Here is a 12,845-nt window from a genome sequence, read left to right as displayed (position 1 = left end):
ATGGTTGGGTCCCACTGGTACAGGGGGTACAGGCTGAACCCAGAAACCATTGCCATGAGCAGGGTGGACATTGGGGTGCTGCCTGTGACACCCCCAGGGTGGCTGGGGACACAGGAATGCTGCAGCTTGCTCTGCACAAACTATGCCAGGAGTGAGCCCAAACACACCCAAGCGTGCCACAACAGCAAAGAGACACCTCCCCACAGCCATGACACCCTCATGGCCCCCGAGGAAGGGTGGCAGGGGAAGCTCTTTTCCAGGAGGAAGCTGCCGGCAGAGCAAGGCTGTGACTAAGCAGCACATTTCAGGTCAGCAGGGTCAGGAGTTGAGGAGCCCTTCAGTTGGGTGTGGTGGAGCACAGAGGTCCCACGGGGCAGAGCTGGGCTGGAGCCGGCATTGGGATGGGATCGCTGCTGCTGAGCTCCGAGGCTGAGCTGGGCTTATGGCATCTTCCTTCATTCAGGAATGACCTTATCTGCACCTCCGAGATTATTAGTTAACCACCAACACAAGATGGCATGGATGGGCAGTCCAGAGCTTACCCTATTTCCAATTCATTTGGGAAAAACCTCATTTCTGAGGATGCTTTAAAAAAGCCCAGCTGCCCCTTCTCCTGGAGGGAGAAGATCGAGCTCTAAGATTGAGCCCTTTGCATCCATCCAGCAGCTTTGCAGTGCTGGAATCGCCCCGTGGGGTCTCACAGCTTAACCCATCTTCTTTCTTCTGCTTCAGCCAGGATCTCACCCCCTGTTCTGGACGCCCGTGATATGCCAAGAAAGGAGCTTGGGCTGGGCATGGCTGGCTGTGACTCCGGCAGCTGTGACAGCATGGTCAGCACAGCCTCCAACCACTCACAGCGGGTAAGTAACTCCCTGCACCTGTTGAGAAACCCTCAACTCACCCCTCTTGGCAGCACAGGAAGGATTTTGGTCAGATTTCTGCCCCAAACTGCTCTCCATCAGTGCTTTGGAAGCACCTGGGGGGCCTGATACAGCCCCATGCTAAGGTCAGCACAGGGATTAAATTAATTCCTGTCCCAGAGCATTCCCAGGCTTCCTGTCCTGCAAGCAGGAACCCCAGGTCCTGCAAGGTCTCCTTGGGGACAGAACATCGAAAGCCCAGCGGCACGGAGGGGATGGAGGAGCCTGATGAGTTCCCTAGCCAGGGATTAGACCAGTGGGACAACTGGGTCAGACTGGCTCCAGCAAAGGTGGCTTCACCTGGAAAAGACAGTGAGTCCTGCTCCTCCTGGCTGACAAGAGATTAATTTAGTTAAGACAGAGCTGAGCTTGGACCATGGTTGTAAATGTGTAATTTTTCACTATCTGTCCATTAAAGCTTGTTTGTCTCCAAACACTGATTCCAAGATTGATGGACTAATTACATCCTGTCTGACTTGGAGCATAACTGATGTGCTAGGGTAACACTCAGTCTTGAACAGGTTTTGTATTTGATGTATTGCAAACCAGAACCAAACCCTCTGAAATTTATTAGGTGTGGAAAAACTGGTTGCAATATTGCATGGTAAAAGATTTGGATAGATGTCTCTGCAAAACAACTCCACCTGGAACGGTTTCAATGCTTGTTGATCTGATGCATGCTCCATCCCTTCCTGCACTTCACATTTTTCATGATATATTGCATGTATCACCTTGCAACTTCCACAGCAATCGTATCTCATGGTACTTGAAATACAACAAAAATGAGTATGAATAGGAGAACACGGAGAGAGACCACCACCCACAGATAAGTTGTCAATATTTGTGATATTAATACAAGCTTCTAAGATACAGCAGTGCTGATCAGTACAGATGTCTGTATCTATAGACTGCCCCTGTTACCCATCTGCTCATATTTCAAAGTAAACTAAAGAACTAAAATGTTGAGAGAACCCATCTTCTGATGCTTATAGTAGGGTAATATAAAAATGGCCTTAAGACTATAGATATACATATTATATTTATATAAATATATACACATGTAAAGGAAGTTGTCTAATTTTCTGTAGCTGTACATACCAGTTTCTGAATAGTCACTGGCCAAGTCTCCTGGGCAGGAGCTATCACAGGTCTCTCCCTGACTGTATAATATAATAATAATATACCCGTGTCTCCTACCTGTACTGCTTTTTCCTTTTTCAGAGTGATAACAGTTACGACTACTTATCTGTGGAAGAGAAAGAGTGTTTGATGTTCTTAGAAGAAACCATTGGCTCGCTGGATGCGGAAGCAGACAGCGGGGTCTCTACCGATGAGACCAACAACACGGAGCCCTCCAGGCTGCCCAGGACCTGGCCCAAGAGAGATCCCACTCCCCGGGGTAAGCTGGAAGCCACGCTCCAGCCTTGTCTGCAAAGGGATTTTCACACTGGGGTGCGTTCCTTGGCAGGCAGGGGAGGAGCATTGCCCTGGTTTTATTCACGTGATAAGTGGAAGCCAGCTTGTTTTTGTCACTGCAGCAAGTGGTGACTGCAGGCAGTGAGATTGGTAGGGCACCACCTGCATTTTCCCGGTTCTGGTGTGTAGGAGCTGGTGGCAGCCATCAAGCAAGGACAAGGCTCCTCCTGCACCATGTGCTTTTTCACATCCAAAGTATCTTCATCACATCCAAAGTATTGGACTTTCTTAGCAGTGACAGCACATTAGCTGGGGTCAGGGTAAGCTCTGGGTGCAAGCACCCAGTGTGGCTTGCAGAAGGTGTCTATGTCTATGTGTAGGATGGTACATGACTTCACATCTCTCTCTTTGCCTAGATATGGGAAATGGCGCTTCCCATCCTAGCATAGGCCAGCAGCGTGCAGCTGAACAGAAGAGTGGTAAGAGCATCCCCACCTTCCCTAGCTCAGCTCCGGCATCAGTCCCAAGCCCAGGCTATTTCAGTCTCCCCAGAAGCATCACTGCAGCAAGTGCACAAAGAGCAAATGGAGCTGCTGACAGCAAAGCTGTTGCTCACACGGTGAAGGACACGGTGCCAGCAGGTAAATCTTCACAGGAGATAGTGAAGGAGGACAGGCTTGACCAAGCCAATGCGAGAAGCCAGATTAAGTCCCTGGGATCTTTGATTATCCAGCCTCCAGATCCCTTCCAGGATGACCTGGTGAGCCACGAGTGGTCACGTAGCGATCACTCTGATGCCAAGAGGGAAACAGCCAAGGAGACAAAGACGTGGGCTTCTTGGGGCCAGCCAGAGAAATCCATGTTGGAAGAGGCCCCTCAGGACTCAAATGTCAAGCGCGGGCCTCCAACTGCCCCCAAACCACGAAAATTGCCACCAAATATTATCCTGAAAACCAGCAAAAACAGCCCAGTGCCGCTCACCACAGAGCCTGGCCAGAAGGTAAAAGTACCTCCACCCTCAGCCAGCTCTCAGCACGGCTCTGCCAGTGATGCTGCTGCCGAAAAGGCAAATTCGGGGCACCTTGACCCCAAGGAGAGGGAGAAAGCCCATCGGGAGGCATTGGAGAAGCTTGGACTATCACAGGACAGGAGGGAGCAACCTACCACACACCCTCACCCAAGGGAAATGCCACTCCGCTTCCCCAGAGAGCCCGAGGCGTGCTGTGGGGCAGTGGAGAGGTCAGTGCCAGGAATCCGGCAGATGAACTTCAAATCCAACACCCTGGAGCGCTCTGGCGTGGGGCTGAGCAGCTACATGGCCAGCACCAAGGAGCAGAGCGTCAAGACCAGCAGCTCCCTGGGCAAGATGTCCTTCATTGAGCGGCTCGCTCCGAGCTTCCTCAAGAGCAGCCGCCCCCGGCCGGCGTCCCTCGGGGCAGGGAAAGACTTTGCTGGTCTGAAGGAGCCTGGGCAGGCAGAGCAGGAGAAGAGCAGCAAGCGGCGATCCCATACACTGCAGAGCTTCACCAGCCCGCCCCATTCCCGCATCAGCGTGAAGATCTCCCCCAAGGGCGCAACTGATGAGAACCGGCGAGAGGCTCTGAAGAAGCTGGGGCTGCTTAAGGAATAGCAGTGTCCACGAGCGATGGGGCTTCTGGAAAAGGGACTTTACATCCCGGATCCAGGGGCCTTCGCTGCCTGTCCTCAGGCAGCACAACCACAAGCATCTTCTGCTGTGATCTCCTGCCCCAGCATCTTGGGAGCAGTACCACAAGGGGTATTCAGAGCTTCACACCAAATAAAGTAATGCTAGCTGTACATAATGTTTTGTATATAACGAGTGTATATAAGCTATTTATGGAAAGCATCACTCAGTGTGTGGATGAGGCATATTCTCCTACAAGGTCTTTAATGCATTTGGTGATTCATTGCAAGAGGGAAGCCGTGGAATTGGGGGTTTTGCTGATTTTAAAAGGGGTTGCCTGTAGAGAAAGTCTGGCTGGAAAGAACTGCAGGACACTGCTGCTCCTTTAGGATTTTATGTGATTTCCTTCTTAACTTTATCAAAGCCTCTGAGGCCTGAGTACTGACCTGCCCCAGGGCCATCCAGTCCTGACAACCTGGGTATAGCACTTAGAAAATGCATGAACACCCATGTTCATCATGAAGTAACAGTTAAGAAGTGACTGTGTGTTGGTGGCAGAAGTGCCCAAAACAAGAGAGATACAAGTCTGAGACAACACTGTTTCATTCCCTTTCAAACTCTTCTTGCATTTTTCAGACCCAACTGATGCTGTCAATGTTTATGCTGCTCACCTTTCATAACAAAGGTGGTTTATTTCTGTAATAAACTTGCATATGATCAGAAAATGACTGTGCAGTACATATTTATGTAGCAGTCAAAGCTCTGGCAAAGCTAAATAATGAGTTTTAACATTCAGTATGTCTTGTCTTGAGGAGTGTGAGTGATGCAGGCAGCAGCCATGCGTTGCAAATGATGGGATCTGAACCAGAGACTTGGGCCTCCTGCATTTTATTTATTTACCAAAAATAATCTTCCATGCAAACCTGTCTCTCACTGTTGGACAGCTAGAGAGTGTCTCTGCTAATAAAGCAAGCGCTTTTGTTTGTATCAGGCAATTTAATTTCAAATTTAATGTAGGCTTTCTTTAGAGAGAGGGGCTGACCTGTCAACGCAATTGCACTAAACAAATTATCGATGTTAATTAACTGCTTTCAGCATTGAGATAAAGTTGCACTCAATCACTTTACTCACTGACCTTGCAGTACAATCAGCTTTTCAAGACAGCATTGTGAATACTAAACATGCTCATACAGACAAAAACCAGGGCCAGGCTTCCAGTTCCCCTCCAAACAGGCACCAGCAGAGCTTTGGGTCTGCATGGCAAGAAGGGGAGAGCATCCTTCCACAAAAGCCGCATCATTTCGCAACTTCCCTCTGTAATAAAGGCGTGCACAAGCACAGGGAATAGTGCTGAGCCACATGAAGAACTCAAGGAAGGCGAGAAATTAATGTGTGGTTAGCTGCGCTTCATGAAAGCGGGGAAGTGCTTGCTTGTAGTTAAGCTATTAACTCAATTAGTTTGGGGCTGGTCAGCAGTAATGCAAACCTGTGCACCAGGGAGGGCTCTAACCCCAGCGCAGGCAGGGTGTGATACCACCCTGCACTCAGCACCCTGGGTCTGCTCTTGCTGGGTCCCAGCCCACCAGTCACAGTCCCAGGGGATAAACAGCTTTGTTTCTGATGGCTGCAAACTACCCAGCCTGTAAAATGTCACATTTGCTCGCAGCATTAAGCAGCAACGCCTGCTTGTGGAACAGGGCTTGCCCTTTGTGAGTGATTCAAACCAGCAGCAGCAGAAACAGTGTGGAAAGGCAGAGATTTGGAGTTCAGTCTCCGATCTCCCATGGCTCTTGCTTTTATATATTCTCTGCTTGTTTTTCCTACCAACCAAGCCATGGGCACAACTCCTGTTAACAGAGATCACTCTGCCCCACCATAGCTTAATGAGCAATCTTTGGAAGTGAGATTTCTGCTAGGAAGTCTACTCAAAACTCAGCTTTCATGCTTGACAGCTATGTTACACTGTCATAAATAAGCCAAAGATTGGAAGAGAACCCTTTGTTTCTAAAACAGCATCTTCTCTTAAGTTAAGGTTCTGTTTTGAGCCAAAAATGCTTTGAGAGAGACCTTAATGCTCTCCTCCTTTCCCATTAGATACACAAGGTGAGGTTACCTTTGAGATAGCAAGGGTCAGGTATTTCCACTATGTAAGAGATGTGCAGTAGTGGCAAGTAAAAAGGAGTGGTCAGAGAGGAGCATGTGGATGAAAATGCACCATAAAACCACCCTCATTTTCATTATACAAGGAAGGATGAGGAATAAAAGGCAAATAAACTGCCTCTATATTGCTATTCCTACTAAAACTGCAAAATCCTCACAGGTTTGGGAGAAAACAGAAAGCTGTGATATTTCTCCATGGTGCCAGTAGACAGGATAGGGAAACCAGGGCTTTGCTCACACAGGAGGAGCTGGCAACTTCTGCATTTGCAGCCAGCCAGGTAATTGCTCCCCAGCCCTGGCCCACTTTCTCCATGCCAGGCAGCAAGGACCACAGGGAGCAAAGCTCTCCTGTTATGGCATAACCCATAATCCACAGCATCAAAGGAAAAGCCTTACCTTTGCTCCAGCCCACAGCTCTCATCAGCAGAGGCTCCAGCAATGAGTTGCTCCTCAGCTCAGCACCTGTAGAATCCCCACCATCACCAAATGGAGGAACAACCAAAGCCACCCCAATCCACAGACTTGCAGGAGCCTGAGCTGCTCTTTTATAAGGGGAGAAGCTGGTAGGCAGTGAGATGAGCTACCAGCTGCCTCAGCAGTGCTCCTCCAGCCCACCCACACCCACACAGCTGCCCGTTAATGGCATTTGGGGGTGCCTGGGAGATGGGTGGGAGAAAAGCAAGAACAGAAACAAAATCTACCTCCAGGTTCACCCAGACCCCAGCAGAATTCCCAGGCTGTCTTGTTGCCTCTGAAAGCAGATTTTGTACGACTCAATTCTGGGCATGATTTGGTTAGTTTGTGCCTGGAAGGCAAAATCACAGCAGAGTCCCCCAACCGAAAACCCAGCCATGAAAAGAGGTCATAATGTTACAGAAGTTTCCTGAAGAGTTGGTAAATGTAACCTCAGTGCCTTAATACAGATTATACAGACTGTGTTATTGCAGTGCAGCGATGTTATAAAAGAACCAAAGAAAATCCTTAGCTTTGCATTTTGCATGGAGTATTCATCTACTTTTTAACTATCAGTCCCATATGGGCTCAGACGTATCATTTCCCTGCCTACATGAGCCTGTCAAGACCTACTATCCCAATTAAAGACATGCTTGTGCACGTCTTTCATTACAAAGATCAAATCCAGGTGGAGTGGTTTGTTGAATTCTGGCGGTATCAAGGATTGCCAGCTGTACTGGGACACAGTCCCCAGGAGAAATCAGTTGTCCTAATGACAGATTTGTCACTGCAGTGCAGCAGTGTGGGTGTCATTAGGGAGCCTTGGGGCTGGCAGTGCCACGGAAGGCGGGGATTTTGGGATGGTTCCTGCTGGCCCAACACGCCCCCGGCTGGAGAGCATCAAACCAGGCAGTGCAGGGGTGCTGCTGGGGGTCAGTTCGTGTCACCTTGCCCCTGTGCCCCGAAGCCCAAAGCCCAGAAATCTCTCCAATTACACCAACCAAAGCAAGCGCCAGTTATTTACATGAAAAAAAACCACTGCAGCAGATTCTAAAGCATAGGAGCAACATTCCCTGAGGACTGGTGTCCTCCTAAGCCCCCTCAGCCCAGCTTTAGCTACTGTACAGAGCTGTCCCATCACACTGCAATGTGACCACGCAAAGAGTAACCTTGGGTCAGGCTGAGTCCTGCTCAGATCAATGCAGGAGTGGCTGGAGTGACACCCAGGACAGCCTTACTGGGATGTGACAGAAAATACTCTGCGTTTCTCGCCATTACCTTTTTTTTCCTGTTCTGTGTTTCTAATGGCATTTTCAAAGTGAAAAGGCAGAGGTACCCCCAAACCTTGTCACTGCTCTGGCTGCACCACAGAAACCACCAGTTCAGGCTCGGGGAGCCACTGGACCACCCTTTGCAGGGGTGCAAGTCCGCTCCCGCTTCATGGAGAGCTCAGCTGTGCTTTGTTTTCAAATGTCCTTCAAATTCAAAGCCCAGCAAGAGACAGAAAGGGTCACTGTTGTTCCACGCGTAGGGGTTTATGCACAGTGATAACAGATCTGGCTTGTTCCAGAAGCTGCCCTAGGTGGAGTTTAACCATTAACTCCCGTGGGCGCTGCAGAGCGAGCAGGGGCTGTTTCGATGTATTCCTGTCGCCCCTGACTGCAGCCGGGCTGTGCTGAGGTGCTAACAGCAACCTGAAGACCTGTGCGTTGCTAAAACACGAGGGCACAGAGCATTGGGTGTCCCTGGGGGTCCCCCCGCTAACAGATCCACAAGAAAACCGGCAGATGGCAGCGCAGACCCCTCCCCTACCTGTGCGCTTGGGGCTACAGGGCAGAGGCTCCAGCCTGCTCCAGGGGCAAACTGTGGCTCTGAATAGGAGAACAGCCTCTTTGCTCAGGTTTAAACCATAGATGTGAACTGCGGACATAATGGACAAAGCTGGAAACAAGTCTGCTGCCCAGACCCACCGAGCCCTGGGGATGTACAGGGGAGCCTGGGCTGTTCCACTGCCTGGGTGTCCCTGCTCAGGACCCTCGCCCTCCCTCCCGGACCCTCCTTTCCGTGGGTCCCTCGTGCAAACAGCAGCTCGGTGTCACCACACCGGGTGACCGGCAGCAACACAGGGTGGCAGTGCACACCCGGTGCCAGCAGAAGAGTGGGTAGGGTATGTGGTAATTAACCCAGTGCCACGGTTAAAATTAATTATTAACACTGCTGCGAGGGTAGGGAGGCTTTGCATTATTGGAAGCAATAAAACAATTACAAGAACAACCTTTGAGCATGCAGAACACTTCCCAACAATAACTGGGACAACTGGGGTGGCCAGGCTATTGGAGACCCCTCTTGCCAGCAGCACCAGCTCAGCCCTACTCCTCAGCTCAGTCCTACAAACCCCACTGTTCCTCACAGAAGTGCCTCCAGCTCTGCTGCTGCTTTGGGGCCTTGAATGCAAATCTGCTGCAGCATATCTGGATGCCAAAGGAAAGAACTGCACCCCAAAGCATCAACTGAGCCTTCAGCATCACTCAGCAGGGCTTCACCAAGGAGGGGGCTCATCAAGGGTCTCACACTGAACATTTCTGCATGGAGAAATGACACTGAGCAGCCTTAGGGCTTTCCCACAGTCAGGTTTCTGTACCACATTTTATTGCCAATACAAGGGAAATCTCATTTGTTTGCTACTGATGTGTTAATAAACATCCTTAGACAGATTAGTTCTGCTGAAGCCCAATCGATATCAGGACCTTTATTGCACAGGTTTGGTACTAAACAACAACAATTACTGCAATATAAGTAATCATATCATGATAAAGAAAACAAAACTGCTTAACAGAGATTTATCTACATGCAGAGGGATTCCAAAGTGCTTCAATGATTGATTTACACAAAACACCATACGCCTTCAAAGCATACCCGTGCACAAGGGGGAGGAGAGCAGGACCTTGGCCCCTCCAGCACACCTCAGGGTCACATCAAAGCTGTTTCTATCCACTCCCCTGTGAGCACCCAGACCAAATCACATCTCACCCAGGCAGCGTTGTCCTGCAGACATGCAGGGCACTGGCACCAGCTCAGGGCATTCTCAGGAGTGGCACAGGAGCATTATTTCTTTTTTCCCATCAGTAATTTTTATTTGAAAGAAAGCCAAACCAAATTCCCTTGCAATAACACTACTGTTACTATACCTACAGAGTTTTGAAATAACTATCGCCACATCTGCACTTCTCTCAATTAAGATTATTTGGTTAGTGCAAAAAAAGGAAGTGTGTGTGTGTGTGTGTGTGTGTGTGTGTGTGTGTGTGTGTGTGTGTGTGTGTTTGCGTGAACAAACTGCCCTTGGTTATATCTTCCGAGCCTGTGAGACAACGATGAACGTGCCTCAAACACACCTGGGTTTGGGTTGTACCCACGCAGAGCTCTGGGGATGATGGTGCCTTTCTTGCCACCAGCTGACAAGTTTTAACCATGCAATGGTTAAAATGCAGCAAGATTAAATTTAAAGGGAAATTATTCACCACAAAATAACAGCTTAGAAAGGGAACTTAAAGATATTGCTAAGTAAAGACCATGTACCTTAGTGATACACTAGTTTGATTTCTCAGCTTTGATCTGTTTAGCTCATTGGCAATTTGGTTCAATCAGGCCATGCTGCAACAATCTGATATGGTCACGCTAATGGGAGAAATTACTAACTGAAACTGGGATCATGTCAGCACGGAACACTGGAGCTGGGCTGGCTCTGGGGTAACACACAAACTGAGGAACCACCAGTGCCCTGTGTTTCCCAGTGCCATTCCATAGACCTGTGATGGGCTACCAGAGCTTTGCTGGTCATGAAGGTGATGTCCTCATGGATGCACTCTGCGAGGCAAAGCAGTGTTACAGGGACAAGAAAGGCCAGGCTAAATGAAAGCGTGTGTTGGTTAAACAGTGCTTGCACCAGCATGGCATTGTCACCTGCTTCATTCTTGTTGCAGGGATTGCTTATAACAGACTTTGAAGCAGAAACCATCATTTTGTGCTGTATTCATAATGAGTATGGGAGCAAAAGACAGGCATGAGCTGCATAAAGCACTCAGGTTCATTCAAACCCCAGAAGTTTGAGGAAACATCTGCAAAGTTCTCACTTTATGTGAAGTTCTGCCTGGAAGTGGTTCACAGCAAAGAGCATTTTAATACTAATGTTTAAAAACAGTTGCTTTGTGTTAACACTTTGTCTGGAGAGCAGGGGAATTCCTCTCATACTCCTGCAATTTCTGCTCCTGGCCTCTTCACTTTCTTCCCCCCACCACTTCCCGTAGGTAGCTAAAAATGACCATTTTTGGGTTCCATACTTAATACATTAATGTCACCTCTGCTGTGCCTGTAAGCATTTTGACCATCTCCAGTTTGCTCAGCAGTGTACGTCTGGACTTAAGAAAGTTTTTAGTGCATCCATTTTTAAACTCTGGACATCAATCTATTAAAAAAGGAATTAAATATCAAGAGTTGAGCAAAGGCCCACTGAACTGCAAGCTGAAAAAAACCACTTTACTAAACTAAATACAAAGTGGAGGCAGAACAGGAAAAAATTTCCAGCAACAGAAGCATCTCAATCTAAGGTAGGTGATACTAAATTTGCCCTTAAAATGCTATTAGGAATACAATGCTATTGAATAGCAATTTTATGAGCTACTTTGATGGATTTCACTTATGGTATGGTACAGATCTGAAGTTTAAAATAATTATTTCTATAGCAATAAGTGTCGTATAACTCATTTATGGCAATTTTTTTTAGAAAAAAAGGTAGTGTGCTTTTTTTTTTCCCTAAAGGTATAAATTACCTTAGATTACAGGGTTTTTTTGCCAAGAGCACACAAAAATTATGTGGACAAGGTAAATTCTTATGCAAGCCCATACAGAGAAACCCTGCCCTGCTATATAGCAGCTCCATTTGGATGGTGGCAGGATAATGGTTTAATCAGGCAGGTGCAGAAAACCGATCACATAAACATTTTCACAATACAAAGCTGAAATGAAGACAGGAAAAAAATAAAACTAATAAGGAGTGTGAAGTAGCTGCGAATAATCTTAAGAAGATTGCAGCTGGGTGATGGTGTAAGTGGGCACAGGGAGCTTGTTGGTACTTCACATCTCTGCTGTTAATGACCTGATGCTGAGGAGATACCAGCATGTTAATGCCAGCCCAGAATACATCGATTTAGGACGAAAAGCCTCCTTCAGACGCTGACCTGAACATCAGGATCACATCATCCGGGCCAGCACTTGGTGGCCTCCAGCTGGCAAAGTGGCAACTGCTTCACTGCTTGCAGCATGCCAGGACTTTCCATGTCCCTAACCCAAAAATGAGGAAGAGGGGGAGTGCATAGGTTCAGCTGTAGCAGTGTACGTCAGAAAAGATGAAACGAACATAAGGATAATATTTTTCTTGATTTCTAGTTGTAAATAAGAACTTCCAGCTCTTCCAGGTCATTTTTGTTAACGCTTCTTTGCTTCAAGTTCTCCAGACTGGTGGGCATTATGGCACTGAATAAAACTCACCATTTTTTAACTGGCCATGCCCCAGCAAAGAGATTTTGCACAATTTGCAACGAGGACGCTACTGAGGCTCTGCTGAAGTCGCACAGTGACCAACTCGGAATGACTCAAACATCTTCCTTGCTGTTTGCTGAGGACACAGAAAGCTGCTGTGTGCAGACAGATGTGCACCCACACACACACATCTGCACAGCAAAGCTGCCTCCACGGCCTCATACATGGGGGAAAAAAACAGAGGGAAATATATGTGAAGGGATGCAAATGTGTGTGAAGGGGATGCAGTGCCAGCTGCACCACCGCAGCATGTCAGCCAACTCCAAAATGGGAAGAGAGTATTTCTGCCGTCCCGCCCCACACTTCCCGTCTGTGGAGCCGAGGGCAGAGCTGGGTGGGAGCTGAGTTTGCAGCTTGGGGGGATGCACATAATCCCCAGCGTAGGTGATTTGCACCTCCCAAGGTTTTAGCTGCAGTGGGGGCTAGGCATATCTCAGACAAAGAATCTCAGTGAAGGCTTTTTGGGATAAAACTTTGCAGTAATCAAGAGTAAATTTTTAACTCAAACAAGGAAGCAATTCCTACCTGAAATAGGGACACCCAAACACTGTTTCTGGTCAGATCTGAGAGTGGATAAAAAGCTGTACAAAGATAAATTGCAGGGAAGAAAATAAGGAAGAAAGCTAATTGGGGCATGGCAGGTGATGTTTAAGGAT

The 12,845-nt window shown here is 48.1% G+C and overlaps 1 protein-coding gene across 1 annotated transcript; it reads left to right on the top strand.

Annotated features, from left to right (window-relative positions):
- Positions 1-3,966, top strand: LOC104544131 (chromosome unknown open reading frame, human C1orf116). The gene is made up of 4 exons (XM_010188901.1): positions 1-151; positions 733-860; positions 2,142-2,319; positions 2,753-3,966. The coding sequence occupies exons 1-4, from the start codon at positions 1-3 to the stop codon at positions 3,964-3,966; spliced, it is 1,671 nt and encodes a 556-aa protein (XP_010187203.1).
- Positions 3,967-12,845: the final 8,879 nt, after the last annotated feature.

Source organism: Mesitornis unicolor, unplaced genomic scaffold (assembly GCF_000695765.1).
Source record: "Mesitornis unicolor isolate BGI_N332 unplaced genomic scaffold, ASM69576v1 scaffold36947, whole genome shotgun sequence".
NCBI lineage: Eukaryota > Metazoa > Chordata > Aves > Mesitornithiformes > Mesitornithidae > Mesitornis > Mesitornis unicolor.
The sequence above is the reverse complement of the archived record's forward strand: the minus strand, read 5'-3'. Positions and strand labels throughout refer to the sequence as shown.